Raw genomic sequence first — 27,687 nt, 5'->3', positions numbered from 1 at the left:
TTCCATGGCCAGGTGTGTGTTATTCCCTCATTATCCCAATTACAATGAGCAGTTAAAAGGTCCAGAGTTCATTTCAAGTGTGCTATTTGCATTTGGAATCTGTTGCTGTCAACTCTCAAGATGAGATCCAAAGAGCTGTCATTATCAGTGAAGCAAGCCATCATTAGGCTGAAAAAACAAAACAAACCCATCAGTGAGATAGCAAAAACATTAGGCGTGGCCAAAACAACTGTTTGGAACATTCTTAAAAAGAAGGAACGCACCAGTGAGCTCAGCAACACCAATAGACCCGGAAGACCACGGAAAACAACTGTGGTGGATGACCGAAGAATTCTTTCCCTGGTGAAGAAAACACCCTTCACAACAGTTGGCCAGATCAAGAACACTCTCCAGGAGGTAGGTGTATGTGTGTCAAAGTCAACAATCAAGAGAAGACTTCAACAGAGTGAATACAGAGGCTTCACCACAAGATGTAAACCATTGGTGAGCCTCAGAAACAGGAAGGCCAGATTAGAGTTTGCCAAACGACATCTAAAAAAGCCTTCGTAGTTGTGGAACAACATCCTATGGACAGATGAGACCAAGATCAACTTGTACCAGAGTGATGGGAAGAGAAGAGTATGGAGAAGGAATGGAACTGCTCATGATCCTAAGCATACCACCTCATCAGTGAAGCATGGTGGTGGTAGTGTCATGGCGTGGGCATGTATGGCTGCCAATGGAACTGGTTCTCTTGTATTTATTGATGATGTGACTGCTGACAAAAGCAGCAGGATGAATTCTTAAGTGTTTCGGGCAATATTATCTGCTCATATTCAGCCAAATGCTTCAGAACTCATTGGACGGCGCTTCACAGTGCAGATGGACAATGACCCAAAGTATACTGCAAAAGCAACCAAAGAGTTTTTGAAGGGAAAGAAGTGGACTGTTATGCAATGGCCAAGTCAATCACCTGACCTGAATCCGATTATGCATTTCACTTGCTGAAGACAAAACTGAAGGGAAAATGCCCCAAGAACAAGCAGGAACTGAAGACAGTTGCAGTAGAGGCCTGGCAGAGCATCACCAGGGATGAAACCCAGCGTCTGGTGATGTCTATGCGTTCCAGACTTCGGGCTGTAATTGACTGCAAAGGATTTGCAACCAAGTATTAAAAAGTGAAAGTTTGATTTATGATTATTATTCTGTCCCATTACTTTTGGTCCCTTAACAAGTGGGAGGCACATATGCAAACTGTTGTAATTCCTAGACCGTTCACCTGATTTGGATGTAAATACCCTCAAATTAAAGCTGACAGTCTGCAGTTAAAGCACATCTTGTTCGTTTCATTTGAAATCCATTGTGGTGGTGTATAGAGCCAAAAATGTTAGAATTGTGTCGATGTCCCAATATTTATTGTGTCGATGTCCCAATATTTATTTTATGTTAATTAGGTTAATAAAACAAACTATCTGAGTATTTCTACATTTTTGTTTAACTCGTAAATTAAGAAGTTTTCCAGACTTAATTCCTCCATCTTAGGAAATCTAAAAAATTACATCAATTCTGTCTTTTTCTGACACAAAGAAAGTTATGCATGCTTGCATTTCCAAAAGGTTTCATTACTGTAATGCCCGTTTCTCATGTAATGCCCATACAGAACTCGGCTACCAGGCTTCAGAAGTGAACAAAGCGCTCTGCTCATATGACTCCAATTTCTTTACATTGGCTAGCTGTGAGCTACAGAATCGATTTCAAACTTCTTTTAATAACTTACACAGCATTATATGGTCTTGGCCCTAAATACAGTAGTGAGCTTTTAACTCTGCACTCTCCTGCTAGACCTCTCAGGTCATCTATCCTAGTTCTGTTGGCTGTCCCATCTGGTGACTAAAGGTGACTGTTGCATTGCAGTCAGGGCCCCAAAAGTCTGGAACAGCTTCAGTCTCAGTATAAAAGCCACTACTTCAGTCTCTGCTTTTAAATGTAATCTGAAAATGTTCCCGGGTGATTAACCTTTGACTCGCTTTTATGGCACCTCAGCTTTGCTTTTTAGCACATTCTGCTATTCAGCTTTAAGCTGTTTTAATTCTGTTTTTATTTGCTTATTTTTAGTTCTTTTGTTTTCTTATTTTTGTTACATTTTTCTGCTTATTCTCTATATTTTATAAATTAATTTATCTTATTTAGATCTTGTGTGTGCATATCTTCTCCTATACACTATGCAGCCAAACGTTTATGGACACCTGACCATCACACCCATATGTGGGCCTTCCCCATACTGTTGCTACAAAGTTGGAAGTACACAGTTGTCTAGAATGTCAAGAGTTCCCCTTCGCTGGAACTAAGGGGCCTAGCCCAAACCTGTTCCAGCATGACAATGCCCTTGTGCACAAAGTGAGGTCCATAAAGACGTGGTTTGCTAATGTTGGGGTGGAAGAACTCTAGTGGCCTGCACAGAGTCCTGGCCTCAACCCCACTGAACACCTTGGGGATGAATTGGAATGCTGACTGCACACCAGGCCTTCTCGTCCAACAGTGCCTGACTTCACTAATACTTTTGTGGCTTAATGGGCGCATCTCCACAGCCCCGGTCCAAAATCTAGTGGAAAGCCTTCCCAGAAGAGTGGAGGTTATTATAACAGCAAAGGGGTGATTAAATCTGTAATGGTTCAGCAAGCACATATGTCTGTGATTAGTCAGGTGTCATCATAATTTTTGCAATTACAGTGTATTTCATGCTCAGTTTTATTAACTTTGTTTTATTTAATCAGATGTGCTTACTTTAGCTTATTATTATTATTGTTATTATTATTATTATTACTATCTGTGTGAAAACATGCTGGTGGGTTGCTCTAAAATTGCCCCTAGGTATGAATGCATGTGCAAGTATGTACATAGTGTCTATTGTGTATTCCCATCTTGTCCCCCAATGTTCCTGGGATAGGCTCTGAAACCGCAATGACCCTGACCAGAACAAACAGCTCCTGCCAGTATAGCCAGTATGCTGTTCAGTCTTTGCTGTTCATGTAGTAATTTTTGTATGTTTTCTATCCTGATGCAATTGCACTGTGTTTCTCTGAATTGGACCTCATATTCTTCAGAAAGGACATGAAGTTTTTGATCTTTTTCAAATTCAGTTTGCTCTTTTCCAGTAAACAATTTGATCTGAATAATAAAGAATAAAGCTTTGAAAATTAGTAATAAATGTAACATTAACAGGGCTTGGAGCAAGAAAAATATTCACTGCAGAGAGAAGTGGAGCTAAAGTGCCGCATGCTGGTCAGCCTTAATTCAGAATTTGATGATGTTAAAAACCAGCAGAAACATCTGTTGGAACAGCAGCAAACAATGTTGGAGAGGAATCATGCAGTGGAATGCAGTGAACTCAAGAACAAGGTCAGAATATAATCTTGCAACATAATCCTTTATCTTTTCTAAGTACAGTTTCAGTAAAAATTTAGAACACATAACCTGACACTATTAAGTATACTATACTATACTATATACTATATTACCCCTATACTATACTATACTATACTATATTATATTACTTAAATAACTTGACACTGTTAAGTATACTATACTATAGTATATACTACACTATATTACCCCGAAGACCACTGGTCAGAAGGGGTTAGACGCTTCCTTTCAAGCTTTTATTTGTTTTAGGTTTCTACAGTTTAATGCTTGACCAAAACATGATGTCTAGATTACAGGTTTCAAACTCAAGGCCCGTGGGCAAAATACAGCCCTCTGCCCAAAATTCAATTGAATCATATTGAAATGGCCCATAATACAGCACTACTCAACATTATCTAGAATTCCCACCGTATCGTAACCACCACTGGTTACGTTTGATGAAGCCAGATCTGCATGTTAAAAATGCATTGGGTGTTGGCCTGTAGTATGATTCAGTAATTGACTCCAGATCCTGAAATTCATTACCCAGTGTAGAAACATATTGATATGTTGAAAAAGAAAAAAAATGTTTTGCCCATGCTAGTTGAATATTTGGATAGTGCACAGAAACATCTGTTCAAGGCAAAAAATTTAATGACTTGATGTATGTTCATCATGTTCTTAAATACTTCACTCTCAGAAAAAAAGGCTAACTTTCACTGGGATCTTTTGTACCTTTAGTGTCTTTTTAGTAAAAGATATTAGTAATCTAATACCTAGAAAGGTGCATGTAGTGTACCTTTAAAGCATTACTATAAAAGCTAATTAATGTGGTCCTTAAGTCATTTTTACTCCTACATTCCTTTTACCATGTATAAGATAGATGTACCCTTCAGTTTATCACCCCAATGACAATGAATGGTACAATTTAGCACCCGTTTTTCTGAGAGTGTTCCTTTTCTTTATTATTATGTCTCTAGGCAGCATTTGGCTTCTTATATGCCAGTTTCTTCTTTGGATTTTCCGTTGTACTTTAAAAGCTCCAGGAGTTAGGATCTTGCACCTGTAGGTGCCATCTTAAAGCGGATTCACTCATTGTAGTACTTAATATATATATAGTGATTGAAGTGTAGAATTTCTGCTTCAAGGGGTTTAACAAAAATATCGCATTAACCATTTAGGAATTACAGCCATTTTTACATAGTCCCTCCATTCTGACAGGCTCAAAAGTACAATTGACTGACAATTGACTGATAAGCAGTTTCAGGTGTGGCCTGTTTCCTCTTTATTTCATTACAAATTAAGGAGATAAAAGGTCTGTAGTTGATTCCAAGCATTGAATTTGCATTTGTTAGCTGTTCATGGGAGTATGTGGTCCAAAGAGATGTCGATTCAAGTGAAGGAGGCCATCTTTAGGCTGAAAAAACAAAACAGACCTATCAGAAAGATAGCAGAAACTTTAGGAGTGACCAAATCAACAATTTGGTACATTCATAGAAAGAAGGAACGCGCCGGCAAAGTCAACAAAACCGAAAGGCCCGGAAAGCCACGGAAGACAATTAAAGTGGATGATTACAGAATTATTTTCTTGGTAAAGAAAAACCTGTTTACCACAACATCTAGCCAAGTGAAGAACACTCTGGAGGAGGTAGACGTATCACTGTCACAGTCTACAATCAAGAGACGCCTTCATGAATGTAAATACAAACAGTTTACCTCAAGATGCAAACCACTGATAACACTCAAGAACAGACAGGCCAGATTAGACAGATTAGACTAAATAACCTCTTTAAAAAAAAAAAAAAAAAAAAAAAAAAAAAAAAGTCTGACCAGTTCTGATGTAAGATTAACTTGTACCAGAATGATTGGAAGAGAAGAGTTTAGAGAAGGAATGGAAGGGCTCATGATCCAAAGCATAGCACATCATCTGTAAAATATGTGAAGGCAGTGTTATGGCATGGGCATGTATGACTGCCAATGGAACTGGGTCACAGGTGTTTATTGATGATGTGACTGCTGATAGACATAGCAGGATGAATTCTGAAGTGTATGGAGTGATACTTTCTGCTCAGATTCAGGTAATTGCTCCAAAACTGATAGGCCGGCTCTTCACAGCACAAATGGATAATGACCCAGAACGTACGGCGAAAGCAATCCAAGATCTATTTATGGCAAAGAAATGGAATTTTCTTAAATGGCAGAGTCATTCACTTGACCGCAACCCAATTGAGCATGCTTTTCACTTACTAAAGACAAAACTAAAAGCAGAAAGACCCACAAATAAGCATCAACTGAAGGCGGCTGCAGTAAAGGCCTGGCAAGGCATCTCAAGGGAGGAAATTCAGCATTTGATGATGTCTATGGGTTCCAGACTTCAGGCAGTCATGGACTGCAAAGGATTTGCATCCAAGTATTAAATATAATCCTAATATTTATGATTATTAGTTTGGCCAATTACTTTTGAGCCTGTGAAAATTGAGGGACTACGTAAAAAGTGGCTGTAATTCCTAAGTAGTTAATGCAATATTTTTGTTAAACCCCTTGAATTAAAGCTGAAAGTCTACACTTCAATCACATCATGATTGCTGCATTTCAAATCCATTGTGGTGGTGTACAGGGGCAAAATTACGAGAATTGTGTCACTGTCTAAATTGTTATTATTGTTAATATTATTGTTAAACTTATGGTCCTGACTGTATATTGATTTAACGAATTAATTATTTAATAATTTAATACATTTTTTTAAATATCATAGGAGCATTTATTTATTTAATTTTAACAGCATTCCATGGCCGAGTTTGGGTTGTTCAGTTTCATGTAATTATGTCCTGCTCAAGCAACAAGCAGAATCAAATAGTGTGGCAAAGAGTGAGGGAACTTCACTGCACTTATTCTCAATAGGATGCTTTATTGTAAGGGAGGTTGATAAAATTACACAAAACATGTTGCAAAGTTAAACTCATGTTCATGCAGTTATGCAGTTCCTGCAGGGGGAGCAAAACTGTATTGCTTGTTTACATTTATGTGGAAAATTATGACAGAATTGAAATAAAGAACTGAAATTAGTAAAAATGAAACCATTTTTCATGTTTTAGAATAGAAAAAGTGCAGAAACGTCCTATTCTACTTTCAGAGACTAGTTTATTAATCATGAGAATAGATATTAATCACTAGAATAGAATATGTTTTAAAAATTAATAGCCTTAGTTTATGGCCCTTCAAAAGCTTAAAAAAATGCTGACCTGGCCCCAGCAGTTATAAAATGATCGAGCTTTTAGATGAACATCTAAAATATTCTTTCCCTTTAATGTAGCATAATGTTACATTGTACATAATCCATGCTTTATATATTCCAATGCCGTAGTTACAAACTCAATCATCCCCCCCCCCACATTCTCTGTAGGTGAACAAAATGAAAGGGGATCTAGAAAAGGCTCAGCTTCTTGAGAAACAGCTGAGACATAAATTGGAGTTGCAGTCTCAAACTTTAACCAACAAAACTGAGGAGCTTCGCAAAATATCCGAACGTGCCCATGAAACTATGTCTTCAGAGATCTTGGAGCTACAAATCCAGAAGATGGACTTGGAATCATCTATGGTAAAGTTGTTTTTTTATCTTGCATATTTTTAGCAAACTGAAAGCATTTTGAATGGTTCTTGAAAATTCAGTGCATGTAATGAAAGTTTGTAATTTATATAGACATGTAAACACACGCATATAGTGATAACCCCACAATAGAAAATATGACTATGATAGCATCCAATGATTGAAATCATAACTGCATTTTACTTATAATGCACTTATCTAGACTCAAAGTGCTACAGGACTAAAAAGTAAAAAAGCAAGAATATCAACTTATAAAAAGAATATAGATTAGTTACAACATAAAAATACATGTCAAAGCAATAGCACATAACATGACAGATGATGGTAGTAACAGCAACCAGAGCAGACTAAGTGCTGATTTTAAAAGCATTTCTAAAAAGATGGGTTGTAAAACTGAAGAGACTGGGTGCATTTTTTTTAGCTCCTCAGGTAGATTGCTCCAAAGTTCCCACAACTGGATCTGTTGCTGATTGTTTTTGCCCTGCCATAGATACAGTGGATTTTTAAAAAGTCTACACAGCCCTGTTAAAATTGCGGGTTTTTGTGATGTAAAAAATGAAACCAACATAAATCATTTCAGATCTTTTTCCATCTTTAATGTGATATAGCAACCAATACAATTCAAGTTAAAAACAAATAGAAATATTTTAGGGAAAAAAGAAAAAAAATTACAATAACCTGAAGTGTGCACATAATTGGCCATGTAACTGTGCTCAATCACATTCAAAGTCATGTTCAAAAGTACTTATCATACACCTGTCATCAGTGGTGTGGTTCTGATTAACCCCAAATACAGATTAGCTATTTCTGTACGATTTTGTTGACATCATCTTGGTTTCATCTGGTGTTTGAAGCCATTGCCTGCAGAAAGCTTACAAAGCATGTATGGGATCTCACTGTTGAAAGGTATTGATCAGGAGAGGGGTACAGAATAATTTACAAAACATTTTATGTACCATGGAGCACCTTGGAGGCTATCACTAGTTGGAGAAAATTTGGCACCACAGCAGAGGTTGCATCACAATAAATCATTATCCATCACATTAATGGACAGGGTTGTTCCATACACAGAAAACAAAAGGAAAAAGAAAGTCATACAAGGGATGCCTGAGTCTGATGAAACAGATTAACACAAATGCTAGCTACTGTCCAGAGTCTATATTATCCAAAATCCTGACAGGACCCCCGCCCTCCTAGGAAAGGTGCCTGACGTTCCTCTGGGGAGGATCAGGACGGCGTTGATGGAAATCCCAAATTGGGGGGGGGGTGGTGGGCTGCGCTGGCGGTTGGCCTGAAGCTGTTGGTGCAGAGAGACCTCTCTGTCTGGTCATTGCACTCGGGAGGGAAACCAGAGGAGAGGATGACTGATGCCCCAGTCAGCCGGAAGAATGCTCACAGAACTGGGAGGTAAACTGCGGCCCCCAGTCAGACACCAGGTCCTGTGGGAGACCATAGATTAGAACACACGTGTATACATTAATTCAGCAGTAACTTGAGCAGAGGTGAGTTTAGGTAAAGGGATCAAATGGCATGCCTTGGAGGATCTATCATTTATCACCTGAATGACTGAATTACCTTGAGAGGTGGGTAGTTCTGTTATAAAATCTAGCGATACTTGGGACCACAGTCATTTGGGGATGGGTAGAGGACGGAGTAGTCCCTGAGAATGTTGTCAGGGATCTTTGCTCTGGGCACAGGCATTGCACCTAGGTGCCTAGCGATTGTGTCTGTCAGACAATTCCCCAGTGAACTGGGGCTATAATGATGGAACTAGGGACAATGGGTTCAGGCTTTCAGGTTAGCTGTGGTGTCCGAAACAGTCTGGAAAATGCCGTCCAGTTTGAGGTTCTTGGAAACAGGCTAGTAGGAGAGGGTAGACTGAAATCTGTTGAAAAAGATTTTTAGCCCACCTCGTCTGACGGGCGTTTAGTCTCTCGCTTGGCCTGCTCGATATATTCAAGATTCTTGTGGTCAGTCCAACCAGTGCCTCCATTCCTCCAAGGCCAACCTGATGGCCAGCATTTTTCTGTTACTAATGTTGTAATTCCGTTCCGTGAGGGACAGCTGGTGTGAAAAGACGACACATGGGTGGAGTTTGTTGTCAGATGACTGCTGAGACAGCACCTCTCCAACACCCACCTCTGAAGCATCCACCTCTACGGAGAAGGGGAGGGCTGGGTCAGGCAGGACTAGGACTGAAGTAAATCGACTCGAGCTCAGAGAAGGCCTCCTCCACTTCGGCGGTCCAGATGAACTGGGAAGTTGTTAACGTACTGGGAAGTTGTTAACGATTCCTCAGGAGGTGTTGCAAGACTTTCTGGTCTTGACTGACATGTTCATGGAACTTGGAAAATATGAGGATGTCATCTAAGTAAACAAAGACAAAGTGGTTGAGCATGCCAAGCAGGACATCATTGATGAGGGCCTGGAAGACCACTGGGGCATTTAACAAGCCGAACGGCATGACCAGGTCCTGGTATTGACCTGTTGGGGTGCTGATTGCAGTCTTCCACTCATCTCTGTCCTTGATGCGGACCAGGTTCTAGACATTCCTGAGGTCCAAATTCATTTACACAGTGGCTTCTTGCAGTAGCTCAAAAGCAGTGGAGATGAGTGGAAGAGGGTAGCGATTCTTGATAGTCACCTTGTTGAGGTCCCAGTAATCTATGCAAGGACCTGCTGGGGAGGTGGAAGGGTGAATGATTCCAGCAGCCAGAGAGTCACTGATGTGTTCTTCCATGGCTTTGGTAAGATAAGATAAACTTTACTGATCCCACAGTGGGGAAATTCACTTAAAGTTAAAGTGCAGGAAGAAAAAAAAGGAAGGAAGAAAGAAAAGTTAAAACTATAACTATATATACACCCTTAGGAATAATAAAAGAAATAAAATTTATAAAATATTGCACATATGAACATCACAGTAATGCGGTGCTGTAAGAAATAAAATTATGTAAAATTATAAAATATTGCACATTTGAACATTACTGTAATGCGGTGTTGTAAAGTCTGTTGGTATGACCTGCGGTAGCGCTCCTTCCTACACTGGGGGTGTAGCAGTCTGCTGCTGAAAGAGCTACACAGGGTCTCCACAGTCCCATACAGGGGGTGAGAGGTGTTGTTCATCCTGCTAACATCCTCCTCTCACCCACCACCTCCACAGAGTCCAGTGGGCAGCCCAGGACAGAGCTGGCTCTCCTAACCAGCTTGTTCAGTCTCTTCCTGTCCCGCTCTGCACTGCCTCTCACCCAGCAGACTACAGTGTAGAGAATTGCGGAGGCCACCACAGTATCATAAAATGTCCTTAATAATGTCCTGCACACTCCAAAGGACCCTAGTCTCCTCAGCAGGTGGAGGCGACTCTGGCCCTTCTTGTACAAAGAGACAGAAAAGATTCTTCCTCTAGGGAGGCTAGGGAGCAGGTCATTGGAGCAGTTGTAGGAGTGGTGAGGAGGGAGCCTGGTTGCTTTTTTCTTGTTGAACACCTCCTTCCGGTCATGACACTTGGGAGGGATTCAGGAAAATGCGGGAAGTTCCAGACACTCGGGAGAAGGCGGCGAAGGTGCGGAGGCATGGCAGGTGGGACTCAACTCAAGCACTAACCCAGTGGACCAGTCTATGTGAGGGTTATGGCAGCTTAGCCACAGGAAGTCTAGGACACTGGGAAACTCAGGAGAATGAATAACTTCTCTTGGTGGTTACTGATGGACAGGTGTATAGGAGTGGTGAGGTGGTAAACACTACCATTGCCCAGGGGACTTCCATCCAGGGCAGTAACTGTTAAGGGTGACTCAAGGTTGACTGGGAGATATAGAGGTTTGGAGCATGGACAAGTCCATAAAGTTGCTGTGCTGTTGCCCACTCCAATAAATGGAGGTAGAAAGGAGGACCCCAACTCTGGGAGACTTTGGGGTGATGGTGGGTTTATCAGAGCCCTCCCTCCTCTGGACAGGACTGGGCTTTTCCTGGTTGTCTAGTAGAATTGAGAGGTCGAGCAATGTGTTGAGCAAAAGTCCCTCTCCATGTCCCTTGAGAGACCGTTCTTAAATGCCACGATGAGTGCCTCCTGGTTCCACTGGCTCTCAGAAGCCAGTGTATGGAAAGCAATGGTGTACTCTTGTTGTACTCTGTACTTTGGACACTGGCCACTGACTAGATGGTCAAAGACCCTTCTCATCTCCTCTGTGAGAGCTTGGTAGTTGAAGCACTGGGGACCCTGCCCCCGTGACCCAGGATAGTGTTTTTTTTTCCAGGGGGATCTGCTCTTTTGGATCCATCTTGTTGGCTTAGTCCTACTGTACGGGTTGGTTAACTTGGATGGGAATTGAACCCAGCTCATGTTGGTGATGAAACAACAACTTAATGACTGCTTCACAAGATAGTGTAAGAAAAATTGAAGAGGCGTCGAAGATCTTGATGAAGAAAATGTTTACAGCACAGCAGTAACATGAAGCACCTTGTATCCACCAGAGTAGGAATGTATGCTGATCATTTTCTCAAGCGTTTTATACTAGTTCACCCTAATCTTCCCGCTTACAATGTAAATGAGGTTTTGTCTCGATATAAATTAAGAACGTGTTTCGTCTTAATATAAATTAAGATGTGCTCTCCCAAACGGTAAGGTGATAGGATTATCTAGAGTCAGAAAGACATTGGACTTTGGAGTGGAAGCTGGGTCGGGGCAGACCACATTTCTTACACTAGGCTGGACTCAATTGCAGAGAAACTCCAAGAGACAGAGACAGGGGAAGAAACAGAAAAATCTTTACTTCAAAAGGTTCCACCAAAAGAGCAAACAGAGATCCAAAAACAATCCAACCATTAAACAGAAGTCCAAAACAACAAGTAATCAGGCAAAATTTGCAAATGATCCAGAGGCCAAAAATAACAGAAGACTCCAAAAAAAGTGAAAATCACAAAATATCCCAAAAAGACGAAATCTTTTATGATTTTTAAAAGTCAAAAGGCATGCAGCAAAAGATAAAGCACTAGTAACAAATGGCAAAACAGTGCCTTGGTACAAACATGAGGAACACAAGGACTGAGCAAAGAACAAAGAAAAGGGAAAGTTTAAATAGTCTAGTAAATCAGAGACAGGTGAAATGTCTGTTCCATCTAGTGTCCAAAGTCTATATTGTCCAAAATCCTAACAAACAATATTTACTAATTGATCAAACTATCAAAAACATTAAAACGTATTTTAAACACCAGTCTTGGAACTGTGCATTAATAATGACTTTGCTGCTGTCTTCGTTCTTCAATCTATCATATGGCAGAGTTAAATTTTAATCCTTGCTCGGAATGCCCTGTAGCGTTCACTTGCACATGCATAATCAAACACATCTAGTTGAACTCTTGCTGAAGCAATTGTCCTGGGATTCTGCATCATCATCTCAGTCAGGTGACTTCTGAGTAGGGTTTTAATGTTATTTTCTAGGCTGAAACTGCACTCAGCTGCCACACTGGAAACAGGTACAATGAGTGCCACATCTGCAACAGTTCTAAAATCTGGCAACATTTTGCTGTGGACAGTAATCAGAAATTGGCAGTACTGTGCTTTACCAGCAGAAAGTCCCTCTGCATGTCTTTTTTTGCAGCAGCAGTGGCAGAACTCCGTCCTTTGGTGTACCATAATATTCGCTGATGTACTCCAACGCCTCAAACTTAGTGTTGTCGTGCGTTACCACAATCAGGATAATGAGAAGCACTGAGTAATGTGTCGAGGTCTGCAATGATGACTACATCTTTGGCAGAGAATCTTTTTTTGATGGACTTTTTAAAAGTGGAGATGTCCGTGTAAGACTGCAAAGCTCGCTTGTCTGTATGAGTCTGAGAGATGCCACAGAAATTACCGTCTTGTACTGCCTCACCTGGCCTTTCCAAAATGTCATTTAAGCTAGCTAGTATCATGTTTATGATGTGCTGGATGGAAGAAATTTTCACATCCTCTTTTTGGAAGACCAAATTCATTCTGTTTCCTACTGCCAGAACATCAGTGAGCAGGTGAATAAGGGCTAGAAACTTGTAATTGTGTTTTCAAAGCTTCTTCCTCTCCTCATTCATTTTGGGGGGGCTTAAGGTTTCTTCCTCTCCTCATTCAGTGGTGCTAATTTGTTTTCCTGGGGTGGAATTCCAATTCACATTCCCCCACGGACTGCCCTCAGGACTGGGACAAATTTCGCATGTTTATAAAATGGCTAGATCATGAACCTGTACTCCAAAGTATGATTTTACAAAGAATGATTTTACAATGAATTTGACACCAAACATGACCTAGTTGTTCTGTTCCCGGTGCCTTTCAGAAAAACATGGGGATAACACATTCATGAAGCATGCAATCATCACACAAACAACACATTGTATGAAAAATGAGATTATGAACATTCTGTGCAATTTTCAGATTTGATGTCTTTCAAAGAAAAGTGTGTTTGGTGATCTAACCCCAGAGGTTTGGATGACTTTCTCTCCCATTGTCTGCATGGAGAGACAGTCTTTAATGACTCTGCCACCCAGCAATCCCCCCCACACCTCCCCGCCCCCGGAGTCTTAGGTGTGGTGGCTATCCTGGTCATTGGTCTTGCAGATAACCTCATGTGGGCTTCAGATGGGAATTTATGAGCATCCCAGGTAGGCAGAAAGTGGAGTTTATATAAACAAGAAGTGTCCAGGTAATATAAAGTTAAAGGTAATATTTAGCAGTTATATCGCGGACACAGTTCCTACAGTAGGCATATTACAGATGAGCATTTTTTTTAAGAAGTGGTATAGGGATGTATTCAAGTCAAGGTCCTAGTCTTGGAAATGTGTTTATGTAAATAATGTAAAAACAGAAGTAAGTGTCACAAAGCTAGATAAACAAGTAGACGGAGAAGAAAGTATGGTTAAGTCAGTGGTGTCAGAGGCAGCAGCAGAGCTAATGCTACTATTAGTCCCCTTAATGTTGTTAGTGAAAAAGTTCATTAATCTATTACAATGTTCACTGAATATTTACTGTATACTGAGGGACTAACGATAGGCTTTAAGAGCTTTTGCTTGTGAAAAACAGAGTCTTAGGGTTACTGGAGCAATCATTTTTCTAAACCAAGAATAATATGATGACTTAGCAGCTTTAAAAGCATTGTTATAGTCAATCAGATGCAAGACCACCCCCTAGGCTAGTGTGAAAATATTTATAACCAGGAGGAGAAAGCAAGTTTTGATATAAAATGTCACTTGTTGGCACTATATTTCACTAGTATTTTGTCCATAATGACATCACAAAGAAACACCCCTTTATTATTTATAGATCTATAGATTCATGTTTAGGTAACCAATACAGACGGTTTCAGGGAAATGGTTCCTTGGAGTTGACGCCAGTTTTTGCAGAGGTCGCAAGATCTTATTATTTATTCCTTGAGAAGTGATCAGACTGGCACAGATTCAACCAGAAAGATATAATTCCATCACCACGTATCGAGAAATGGCAGAGTGAGCCCCTGTGGATATTTATCCATTTTGGATGTCATATCAGTTTTAAAATGCATACTATTTATAATGCAAGTGTACCTTCCATGCAAGTGTACCTTAAGAATATAAAACCATTTCCAATGGAGGCCTGTGTTCCAAGTATACCAATGATGGATGAGTATCCCCCAAGGCAGATGAAAAACAGAATGGCACATAGAATTAGAGCCCATCACAACATCAAACATCATTGTCAATCAAGTTAGTCCATAAACTCCAGGAGAGGAGGCAGCAATCACTCATTCAAGCCAAAAACAAGCAAGCACAAAATAGCTTAACAAGCAAATCAGAGGACTGCGAGCCTGTGATCCACAAACTGGTTGTCTGTCCTTTGTCATTTGGCATTTACAGATTAATTTTAAGCTTAAGATCTTGACTAACCCAAGATAAGTGCATTATAAACTATAAAATGAGGTGACCCAGTGATTGTTAAGGCAGATTGTCTTTATATATACATGTCTGATTTAAAGGCTTCCGTGGTTTAAGGCAAAGGTGTCAAACTCATTTTAAGGTAATGAGCCACATTACAATTTGTCCAATGTCATATAGGCCAGACCAAAAAAAAACCCCCATCAGTTTCAATTACACACCAACAACTCCTCTTAAATGTGTTCATTTATCAGCATTTTTCTGCAAGGTACATTCTCGATGTGCGACTGGATTGAACATATAAACCTATAACATAGATGAACAGATTGCAATTCATTACAAAGAAAACAAATTGGGGGTTGATGTGGACTTCAACAGGGGTGAATGCCATGTTTTTTTTTTAACTACTTTTTATTTCCACAAAATGTTTACACACAATAAATAACAATAAATATAGCCACAAGTGGCATTCTGCGGGGTCCAAGCAACCTTTGCAAATAGTGCCCTGAGTGTGAAGTTCATGCCAAGTTATATAGAACAATAACGCAACCATATATGAATATACTTATCAAGTTCTGTGACAATAGCTCATGCCTACTGAAATCTGATTGGATGAAGGTGGCCTTGTTTGTAAACTAAACCAGTAATCATTCCTAAGAAACAGCTATTTGAATGCATCTCCACACCCTATCTATGATCGGGCCCCAAACTTGGTAGACCTCCTCAAACCTGTTATTTGAATCTATGCAACGGTTACAACTGTTGGAATAAACCAGGCACTTCCCTCTAGAATTAACACATTAATACAGTTGGGTCCATAAATATTTGGACAGTGACACAATTTTCATAATTTTGCCTCTGTATACCACCACAGTGGATTTGAAATGAAGCAATCAAGATGTGATTGAATTGTAGATTTTCAGATTTAATTCATTGGGTTTAACAAAAATATTGCATTGACCATTTAGGAATTACAACCATTTTTTACAGAGCCCCTCCATTTTTACTGGCTAAAAAGTAATTGGACAAACTAACATAAATATAAATACAAGGATTATTTTTAATACTTGGATGCAAATCCTTTGCAGTGAATGACTTCCTGAACTCTAGAACCCATGTACATCACCAAATGCTGAGTGCCTTCCCTTGAGATGCTTTGCCAGGCCTTGTAATTGGGTTGAGGTTAGGTGACTGACTTGGCCATTTAAGAACATTTCATCTAACATTTCTGCTATCTCTCTGATAGACCTGATTATCAAGACTGCACATTGCACTACGTATTGAGGACCGCATATTGAAAATTCCCATGAACAGCTACCAAATGTAAATTCAACACTTGGAATCAACCCAAACCTTTTATCTCCTTAATTTGTCATGAAATACTCAGGAAACAGGCCACACCTGGCCATGAAACTGCTTATCAGTCAATTGTCCAATTACTTTTGAGTCTGTCGAAATGGAGGGGCTATGTAATAAATGGCTGTAATTCCTAAAGGGTTAATGCAATATTTTTGTTAAACCCATTGAATTAAAGCTGAAAGTCTACACTTCAATCACATCTTGATTACTTATTTTCAAATCCATTGTGATAGTCAACAGGGGCAAAATTACGGAAATTGTGTCACTGTTCAAATGCCTGACTGTATGACTTAGCTACTGCATCAGTAACTATGTTTAGCATGATCAGGCTAACAATTCCCAAGAATCTGTGCAAACAAATGGGTTACAGCTGTTTGAGTAAATAAGGCTTCACCTCCCTAGATGTTCTCAACATGTTTTTGAAAATTATTGAGGTTCACACACTCCTGAGTAGTTTGATACCAACTTTGTGAGGATATGCTAATCAAAAGATGAATATGAGATGATAGTTCAGAATTTCAGCTTTCATCTTCTGATATTTACATCTAGATATGTTAAACTACTTAGAACATTGCATCTTTGGTGGCAGACCACCCAATTTTTAGGTAAGTACAAATATATGAATAGTCTTAAAGTAAATTAAAGTAGATAACATTTACTATTTGGTTGCATATCCTTTGCTTGCAATAAATGCATCAAGGTGGCAACCCACTAACAACAAACTGTTGGATTCTTCTTTTGTGATGCTTTTCCAGGCTTGTAGCTCAGCTTCTTTTACTTGTTTGCTTTGGGGGTTTCTCCCTTAAGTTTTCTCTTCAGGTTGTTAAATGCATGCTCAATTGAGTTAAGGTCTGGTGATTACCTTGCTCAGTCTAAAAGCTTCCACTTTTTTCCCTGATGAAATCCTTTGTGTAGGCAATGTGTTTTGCATCATTGTCTTGCTGCATGATGAAGTTCCTTCCAGTTAGATTGGATGCATTTATGTAGACTTCTGAATTCATTCTGCTGCTACCATCATGAGTTACATCAATAAAGATTAGTGAGCCTATTCAAGAAGCAGCCATGCAAGCCCAAGCCATGACAAGTGGAAGGTTTTAGACTGGCTCCACTGTGCTTAACTGATGAGCTTGTATGTTTTGGATCATGAGCAGATCCTTTCTTTCTCCACACTTTGGCCTTTCCTTCACTTTGGTAGAGATTAATCTTGGTTTCAAAACGTTTGTGGCTCACCTCTGTATTTCTTTGTAAATTCCAATCTGGCCTTTCGATTCTTACTGCTGATGAATGGATTGCATCTTGTGTTATGACTTCTATATTTCTGGACTCAAAGTGTTCTTTGAATGGTGGATTGTGATACCTTCACCCCTGCCCAATGGAGGTTTTTGGTGTGGATTGTGATACCTTCACCCCTGCCCTCTGGAAGTTTTTGGTGATGTTACTGACTGTTGTTGTTGGGTTTTTCTTCACAGCTCTCACAATGTCTGTCATCAACTGCTGCTGTTTTGCCGTGGCTGACCTGTTCAGTCTGGTTCTTAGTACACCAGCGGTTTCTTTCTTTTACAGGACATTCTAAATTGTTGTATTGGATATGCCCAATGATTATGCAAGGGCTCTGATAGATTTTCCCTCTTTTTTGAGCTTCAGAATGACTTGCTCTTCTCCCATAGACAGCTCTCTGTTCTTCATGTTGGTTTATTATTTTTAACAACAAATACAGTCTTCACAGGCCAAACTTTTATTATTAAAAAACAATCTAACAGGGCATACCTGGACAACAAGTAAAACCTGTCAGTCACATGATCCAATATTTTTCATCACTTGAAAAATGGGTGGGTTCAAGAAGAAGGTGCCATGTTTTAAGATGTTGTTTATCACATCTAGATGTAAATATCAGGAAATGAAAGCTGAAATTCTGATCTATTGTCTCATTTTAATCTTTTGATGTCAAACCCAAATGTCTTCAGGGTACAGCAAAAACAAAAGAATTGGCCTTGCCGTTCTAATACTTTCAGAGGGGACTGTATAATGCAAATTAGCTTAAAATCTGAGTGGGCAGAGCTGAAGGCCTTGTGTTTGGGAGAACCCAAAAAATCAGAAGAAAAAAACAATTTGTTTTTTAAAGGATTTATGGTGAATGAGATATGGGCCAAAATGTAAACTCGTGCACTATAGTGTTGCTATTGGGCCAATCAGGTCCATCTCACTTGCCTTAGTAGCGGGAGGTTTCATGGTTTGGTATGCATGATACATTTTAGAAAGAAATGAAAGAAGTGAAAGAAGAATTAGAAAAACTCGAACAAACGCAATAGAAATTTTTTTGCACGGACCTCTAAATAAGAAAAACCTGAACAAAAAAATCCTCCTTATGTTTTTCCCTCTAATAAGCAGACAAAGCCTTACAATTCCAGCAGGGTTACAGGCACTTGTGTTTGGATGCCTAATAACTTGAGAAAAAAAAACCCAATACCATCAGTGTTTGGACCACTATAAACTTTTAAGTGTGTTTAGGAGTTATGCTGCAAGTTTAAAAGGCTAAGCTATAGAACCAACTTAAAGCAACTACTAGTGTGCCAAAAAAGTAATGGGTGCCTGAATCATAGGTGTATCTGTCAAAAACTGGAAAATCATTTAATCTTTCAAGGGGAACTGTCTCAAAAGTCATGGGAGTCTATGGCAAATGTACAAACATCAGTAGTAAAGTGGTTCCATGCTAAAACTCACCGACTGACCGGTGGACACTTTACAGCACAGTTGCTAAATAACCCAAAAGTACAACCACAAAAATTAAATATTAAATCTTTTTTTTTTTTTTTTTTAAATCTGGACCTTTAAAAAAGTAATATGCTCTGATGAGTCACCTTTAACCATAGTTTTTGCATCAGATGGATTTATCTTTAGAGGAAGCCATAATGTCTATTGCCAACTGTACAGTGGGTACAGTGGGGGATCAGTAATATTATGGGCAGCCATCTAGTGTAAATCATTAGGCCCAGTGATTGCTTTGCATGGTCTTATCACAAATATGATGCAACAAATATGAGGCATTCTTACAGGACCAGGTGTACAGGTGTGCAATTGAACACATTTTCCTGATGATGTCATATTCTGATGATAATGCCCCTGTACATACTGATAGAATTATTCAAGTGCTTGAAATCAATCATCTTTGAACCTTTGATCATTTCTGGAGCACTGACTGTGAAGTGGCTACCTCCATTGTTCCTCAAAGAACTGGAACATTCTTCTTAATGGTCCAACATCCCATCTCCTACCAGTGCAGCCATCTTGTGGTGAACCGGAACAATGTTTTATCATTATCCAATTGTCTATCAGTTCTTTTCACTGCATTTGTGTATATTTTCATGTGCCATGTGTATATTCTGCATTATATTGATGCATACCTTTCTTCTTATTGAACTTTGCTTCTTGCCACAAATGAGTTGTACAGACTATCACTGGATGCACCTAAATTAATGCCAATCAAATATCCTTCAGATAATAAGCAAATTATTACAATTTCTTATCTTGATGATACACCCATCAAGTCATATCTCATGCTGAGAATATTTTGTCTATTTTTGTCTGTATCATTGGGCCAAACCCATAGGTGCAGAGAATTGGAAATTGTGCCTTCATTGGTACAAGGATATGTTCCCTGTCTGTGGTACCTGGGATATCTATTTCAAGATGCCTACTTCAGAGAATTCCTTAAAGGTGGATTAGGCAAGATTAGTCTAAATTAGTCAGGATTGCCACTAGGCTTTAAGTAGGTGGAGTTCAAAACCTAATTTTTTTTGTATCCCTTGAGCCCACCCCATTCCCACCCATGTACACAAAGCTTCCCCCCTAGTACATATGGTGGCTTGTAGAGTTCATCTAGAATTCATTATATGACTTTCAAGTAATGAGGTAGGCACATAAATATAGGTGATATAACTACTGTGCCTGAAGGGTGCATCTCATAGATTCACTGATGTGACCCAGTCTAACAGATGGTCTTTAAAGACTGAGATGAGATGAGGACTGTTGTCCTTCTTCTGGAAGCATGTGTAGTAGAATTCCTTGTTCTATCTTTCTGATTGTGCTTCTTTTCGGGGAAAAAAACAACTTTCTTGGGATAGACGGTTTCTCGATAGGTTTGGAATTTGTCTGGGCCCCAGCCCCAAATGCTGGGTTGATGGCAAAATTTTAAGTTAATACTCCTGTAGTGTAGTCATTAGAATCCCTCCCTAATGCACACCTTAAATATCCTATCAGCAGCTCTCGTCCTTCATATAGTGGCTCAGCTGTCGGTTCTCAGTCACCTGGGAAAGGTTTCACAGGCATAGCTGTTGAGAAAGCCTTTGACCATTTTATGTTTAATTAGTGCAAGGAATGTCCAGACTGAAGACTGTTGCTCAGCTGCTGTCTGTCCCCAGCCTCTAGTGAGGCTAAGCTTATGTTGGCTGTCTGAGCACAGATCCTGTAGCTGTGTATGTAATTGAAACCAGCTTACTTAACCACAAAAAGCATGCATCCTGCTGGGAAAACCCACTGCGCTAGTATAATGACCCAGCAGAGAAAGAATGGGTGAGAAGTGGGAAGAAAACCTGGCTCCTGCTTTAGCGCGATCTCACGCAGTATTGTTATATAGTGTTTTATAGAGCTTCTGCTCTAACATCATTTCTCACACAAGGACATCCATCTCCACGTTGACGGCTGTGGCTCGGCCAGCAACTATCCAGAGGACAACATGTTCAGCTACTATGGCCTATGTCCTAGCTCCGGGCCTTTTTCATTAGCCTATAAGCTAAATTACAACTGTGCCTTTGATGCTTCGAGCCGGTGATTCACCGTCAGACACGCAGAGCTTATCAGATGCAACCAAAGATATAGCATCCTATACAGATGAGTAACAGGAGGAGAAAGAGGAGGAGAAATGTTGTGTTATAGCACAGTTAACACAGTTGTGCATCTGATAGTGGTGGGTATGAAGGACTTACTGTACTGCTCTTTGCTGCATAGTGGCTGGTAGTCTGGAGCAGAAAGTGTGAGGCTGCATGATTAGGTGTTCATGTAGGGGGTGAGAGACATTGTTCTTGACGAACAGCAGTTAAGCCAGAATCCTGTCTGATTCCAAAAACTGATTCCAAGGAGTCCAGACTGGTCCCAGTGACCTGTCCAGGTTTCCTTATCAGTTTGTTTAGTCTGTTGTCATCTCCTGCTTTGACACCACTGCCCCAGCATACTGCCCACTACAACCAACTGGTAGAACAAACATAGCATCCTATTGCATACACTGAAGGACCTGAGCTTCCTCAAAAAAATAGAGTCTACTCTTTCCCGTCTTGTAGACTACCTCAGTGTTGCATGTCCAATCCAGTCCTTTGTCTAGGTACACTCCAAGGTACTTTTAGGATTCTACCACTACCATGTCCTCCCCAAGGATAGAGACAGGTGTTGGCAGGGGCGATCTTCTAAAGTCCACCACCATCTCCTTTGTTTTGGCCAAGTTGAGCTGTAGGATGTTCCTTCCACACCACACAATGAAGCTTTAGATCACAGCTCTATACTCTGACTCCTGCCCTTCACTTACACACCCCACTATCACAGAGTCATCAGAAAATTTCTGTAGATGGAGCACACTCAAAAATTTGAGGTGTATATTGTGAACAAGAAAGGAAATAGAACTGTTCCTAGAAAAAATAAATAAATGGCACAGAGCAGGTTATTGTGGTTGCATTTTACAGTGACACTGTGAAATAATTATAATAATCCAAATATATCAAAACAATAACAAAAATTAGAAATGAGTAATTGGTGTGGTACATAGTCGGGACTGTGATATATGAAGTAGGTCACATTTCTGCAGTGCAGACCACACTAAAATTTTGATTCTGATTATGGACCTGGGTACATAGAACAAATCACGAAAGTCCACAAAATGTCATGAACACATTCTGCGTTTGGCAAAATGGTAACATTCACTGTCATCTATACGAACATGTATTAGCCTGGCACAACTTGCCTGAGCACCAAAAGAAGAAACAATTGTGCCCATGGTAGTTCCATATAAGCAAGTAGTTGATTAATTGTACTACGTAGCATTACTAAAACCATACTGAAAGTAGCAAAACAAACTCATATGAAAATATGTGTTGCTATTTTTGAGCTATGTTTGGGACATCTCATTTAAGGCAACAAAACCATCTTAATTTCAGGTGCAATCTGAACAAGTTTCCTTTCTTTTACGGAGACTGCATAGTTTAGCATGTGTGAAAAATGAGGGTGTATTATTTATCCTTATGTTTTGTTGCTCATTAACATAAAATTGTCATTAACATGAAATGTAGGTACCGAATAAGTGTGGAAGTAACAAATATCCTTTGATAAGGCAGTAAAAATGTCATTCAAAATGTAGTTACCCCTGTGTCACTTGCATTTAAGCAAGCAATGTGATCTGCCTCACTTTGCCACAGAAACTTTTGTTAATTCAGCCTCACTCTGCCTCTGTCAGTTATTTCAAATTATAGAAGTGATTAAAATCTGGGGCATGAACGTTACACAGATCTTAGTCCTCAAAGAGGAATGAGAACAGAGATGGGAAAGAAAATCTACAGTCAACTTTCAATTACTTTTGAGCCCGTGAAAATGGAGGGACTATGTAAAAAATGGCTATAATACCTAAACAGTTAATGCAATATTTTTGTTAATTCCCTTGAATTAAAGCTGAAAGTCTAAACTTCAATCACATCTTGATTGCTTCATTTCAAAGTCATTGTGGTGGTGTACAGAGGCAAAATTACGAAAATTGTGTCACTGTTTTTATATATATATATATATATATATATATATATATATATATATATATATATATATATATATATATATAAAAGAGCCGGGGGGGGTGAAAACTTTTTGAATTTGAAGATCAGGGTAAATTTAACTTATTTTGTCTTCTGGGAAACATGTAACTATCTTCTGTAGCCTCTGAAGGGCAGTACTAAATGAAAAAATACGATATTTAGGCAAAATAAGAAAAATGTACAAATTTCCATTCTGTTCAAAAGTTTTCACCCCCCGGCTCTTAATGCATGGTTTTTCCTTCTGGAACTGGAACCTTCTGTAATAGTTGCATATGAGTCCCTCAGTTGTCCTCAGTGTGAAAAGATGGATCTCAAAATCATACAGTCATTGTTGGAAAGGGTTCAAATACACAAAAAATGCTGGAAAACCAAAGAATTTGTGGGACCTGAAGGATTTTTCTGAAGAACAGCAGGCAGTATAACTGTTCAGGACAAACAAGGGACTCATGAACAACTATCAGTAAACAAAAAAACACAGCTGTGGATCATTCAGGTAACAACACAGTATTAAGAATCAAGGGTATGTAAACTTTTGAACAGGGTCATTTTTATAAATTCAACTATTATTTTCTCTTGTGGACTATATGTAAACATCTTTTATGTGAAATATCTTATTCAGGTCAGCACTAAATAAACAATAACATGCATTTTGTATGATCCCTCTTATTTTGGTAAAATAATTAACATTTTGCAGATTCTGAAAGGGGTATGTAAACTTTTGACCTCAACTGTATGTATGTATATATGTGTATATATATATATATATATATATATATATATATATATATATATATATATATATAATTGATAGTTGCATCCCTAATTGTGATCTCAAGTTATAACTAATTTAGATTTCAATGAACATCAGCAGCCTTATGGTTTGGCATGTCTGAATTCTTTTTGCCTGTGTTCTCTGTATGATTCATGCCAAATTTTGCTAGATTTGGAGTACCTGATAAGAAGCAGTTAAAAAGATAGGTTATAAAGAAAGTTGTTAAAAATGGTAGACAAACCAATTTTGGGAAATCAGAACAAACAAAAATATCAGAATGCTTCATAAGAAAAAAGAATCATATAGACCGAAATATAAAAACTTGCACTACAGCAACACCATCAGGCTGGGTAGTTGTCTTTGTCACTCACATTTTTTTCTGTTCAGTTTCTGTTCTTTTTTCAGTTTTTGTTCCCCACTGTGTTTTGTACAGCATAAATGTCTTTTCAAACAGGCGTGTGTGAAAGGACTGTCAAGGGAAATGCTTTTAATCTAAATGTCCTTTTTTTTTTTTTTTCTTTCCTCTTTAAGGCTGCCTTAGAACAGAAGCATCAGGAATTGGTATACAGAGAACAGCAGCTGGAGCTGGCTAATTGTATCCTTCAGAGGCAACTAGAGACACTTGCAAATACAAAGGAAGAAAAAGAAAAAGAGGTCGTGTCACTCTACAGTGCTTTGGAGGTAATTTATTAACAAGTTTTGCATTAGGTTTTAATCTTTCTCCTTACATGTATATGTTCCTGTATATACATTGAGCCAAGCTGAGTTTGCACCCATTGGAAGGTGGCTCTGGTTAAAAAAAAAAAAAAAAAAAAATCTAAAAATACAATTTGTCTAAAAGCACAATAAGATGGAATGCTTGATGGTTATATAACATAAAATACAATTGCCAGTTTCAGAAGTCTACCAGGTGCCAGATGGCCAGGTCTGCCATCCTCTTCTGGGTGACACCGTATAGTGTGTTTATAAATAATTTCTCTTCTATAACTGTATACCATAGTTAAAAAATGCTAACTGTGTTAACAGGAACCTGTGAATATTATTAGAGTTTTAACTTTAAGTCTATTGCATCAAACTGAAGTTATTAACTGTTCAGTGATGAAGACTTGCGTGTAAACTGTTCTTAGCAATTGTAGTCTTTAGGCTATTCAAAGAATCACAGCCATCTTTAGGGTGTCTCTGTGGCACCAGCCACAGTAATCGCATGGTGATCTTTAGGTTATCCATAGACAATAGTGCACACTGCAAAACTTTCTGATAACTAGCTTGTACAGCATGGCACTTATACACAATGATTTTATAGACTGGCAATATATCTTTATTTTTCTGAATGATTCTTTATTTTTATAAAGAAAACATTCCTAGATGTCATACCAGGCATGACATCTAACTGACATTGCTGTGGATAATGATTAACTTCATAGTATATATAAAGTAAAAGTAAAAATAAAAGAGCTAAGGCAAATATAATTTGTTGTGTTGCTAGTGTGCAGAAAATATGGGGTAATCTGAAGCACTTATATGTCTTTCTCAGTACTGCAATCTTTTGCTGGTTTTAGCAGTTTCCTTTGATGAATGTTAAGGGTGACAGCATAAACAAAATATAATATAACTTATATAATTCAATACTTAAAATGTGAAATAATTTTTACTGGACAAATAATTCAATATTTGGAATTTATTTGTTTATGTACACATTTATTTATTTATATATTTAATTATTTGTTTTGCTATAAATTGATTTCATGTTGTGGCCTTGGTGCATGCCAAGAGAACTAATTAAATCTGTCAGCATCATTAATTAAAACCAGTGGGAAGAATCCAATATCAGATTGAATCAAATAAACAGCAGTCATGACTAAAGCATGACTAAAGTAAAGCTGTTCCTTTAAGTTTTCCAACATGGGTCTTCAGGACTCTTTGGGGCTTCAGGGGCACCTTGCCATTTTTTTGATAACAAGCTGCAGTTTTTTTTTTTATTAACTTTATGAGAGAGGGCAAAAAGAGTTGCTATCACTTACGTTGTATAAGCTATAATGTAAGTGATAAAATGAACTTATTATGCAAGTGTTCCACAACATTGAATATAATTCTAAACATGACATGTCATTTTTTTTAATTAATAAAAAGTTAATAAAAGTGGCAATTTGCTGTGGGATATGATGAATAAAACACTTCAGGATGTGCTGTTATTGGAAAATAATCAGCTTCCGGTGGGTAACGGTCCTCTACATTGCATCGGGCCATGTCACACCCGTCTTTGATTATTTTCCTATAACAGCAGAGCCTGTCATGATTCATTCCTTATATTCTAACTAACAGAGCTTTGCACGTAGCAGTTGCCATTGTAAAGCTCATATGGGCTCACATCTCACAGTGCTGAAATGTGGGTTAAAATCAATGACTGTGTGCCGCGCTTGATGTAAGTCACACTCGTATAAAAAATGATTCAGAAGCCCATTGTGTGTTGTGCTGGCAGTGGAGTAATCAGGTTTTCATTTTGGTGGCATGAGGAAATATACAAAGTAAAATCATGATTATTTTCCTGATTTGTGAAGCAAGCTGCCTCACTGGCTCTCACCTCGATATCTCTGTGCTTCTAGTGTAACTAGCATTCATAAAAAAATATTTATTATAAACAGTACACCTATAATAAGTGTTATTACCTGATAGTGCTAACTTTAATAGGTTCTGTTAGCCCTTGTTTCCCTAGAAACATCATATTCTAATTTCAGAGCCTAGGTCATTGGTGTTAATTGATACAGTATGTTCAATAAGTAAAGAAAATAAAAATTGTAGACTTTGATTATGGCACTTCGGGGTCTCACAAAATGCTGAAGTGGTCTGGGCAGAATTTGCATTTGACACCCCTGCTATAATGGAATGTGATTCACTTTGATATCGCTTTGTATAAAGTGTACTGCATTAATCAGTTTTTGATTTAACTATAGAAAAGATGACAAGTCAACATTATCAACAGTTATGTATTGCAAAGCACTGAGCATGAGAAAATTAAAACTTACATAATACCTGAGCCAACCAGCAAGAAGATATGATATAACAAAACCTTTGCATCATACAACCCTCAACAGTTGCAACCCCATGGCAAGACCTCAGGCCACATTCTAGACCAGGGCAGATACAGATTAATGTTTTGTCATAAAGCTGCTTTTGAACTATGCCTGTTTAAGCTTGGGTGCCTGGAGAAGGGCATATCTCACTAACAGCGGACAGTGTGGCTGTGTGTTCATGGTCAAATAGTGGCTGTGAATGGATAGAGGAGTCATGGAGAAAGAGTGGCTAATGAATGAAGGTCTACAACTGGGTGTGGTTTACAGCATTCTCTTTATCTGCCACTTTTACTCCTCATTTGATGCCAGAGAGAGACAAAGCTGACTGTCTACACCCTGACCTGACCTGAGCTGAAATTGTTTCGAACAGCTCAGTGCTGAGATTGATTTTCTTTCATTTTGATTTTGTTTTGTATGAGCACGCATACGCTGTTCATAAGGATTGACAATTGATACACAGCCATATAGCCCTCCCTATTCACAGAGTGTTCAATTCCCTCTTCAGCCTCCACCAAACCCATCATCAAGCCATCTTTGACTTACAAGCCTAACACCAAGAGCAATTTGAGGCACTGGTGCAGGGGTAGGCTGAGGACCGACAGATTTTCCAAACCTTCCACTTGGAGGCAGCAGTCCTCATCCATCCACCAATTCTAGTGACTGGGCCAAAAATTTTAAGCGCTGTTAAGGGGAGTGCTTGTGGTTAGAACCTGCATTAGTGTTGCATGGTGTGGGATGCGTGTGGCTCTCACTAGGGGAGATAATCATTAACTGCTCCTAGAT

At 38.9% G+C, this 27,687-nt stretch overlaps 1 protein-coding gene across 5 annotated transcripts in view; it reads left to right on the top strand.

Moving 5' to 3' along the window:
* The window catches only part of spdl1 (spindle apparatus coiled-coil protein 1), an 83,504-nt gene that overhangs the window by 19,118 nt on the left and 36,699 nt on the right, over window positions 1–27,687 (top strand). For 4 of the 5 annotated variants that reach the window (XM_034305918.2, XM_053235671.1, XM_026940454.3 and 1 more), the window contains 3 exons: window positions 3,202–3,378; window positions 6,785–6,979; window positions 24,365–24,514. In XM_034305918.2, the coding sequence (XP_034161809.1) occupies window positions 3,256–3,378; window positions 6,785–6,979; window positions 24,365–24,514 (468 nt within the window). In that variant the 5' untranslated portion in view covers window positions 3,202–3,255. The remainder of the gene's footprint in view (window positions 1–3,201; window positions 3,379–6,784; window positions 6,980–24,364; window positions 24,515–27,687) is intronic. The other variant, XM_026940457.3, reaches the window with a different exon arrangement.

The sequence above is a fragment of the Pangasianodon hypophthalmus genome, chromosome 7 (assembly GCF_027358585.1).
Source record: "Pangasianodon hypophthalmus isolate fPanHyp1 chromosome 7, fPanHyp1.pri, whole genome shotgun sequence".
In the NCBI taxonomy this organism is placed as follows: domain Eukaryota; kingdom Metazoa; phylum Chordata; class Actinopteri; order Siluriformes; family Pangasiidae; genus Pangasianodon; species Pangasianodon hypophthalmus.
This window is presented reverse-complemented; position numbering and strand designations above follow the sequence as displayed.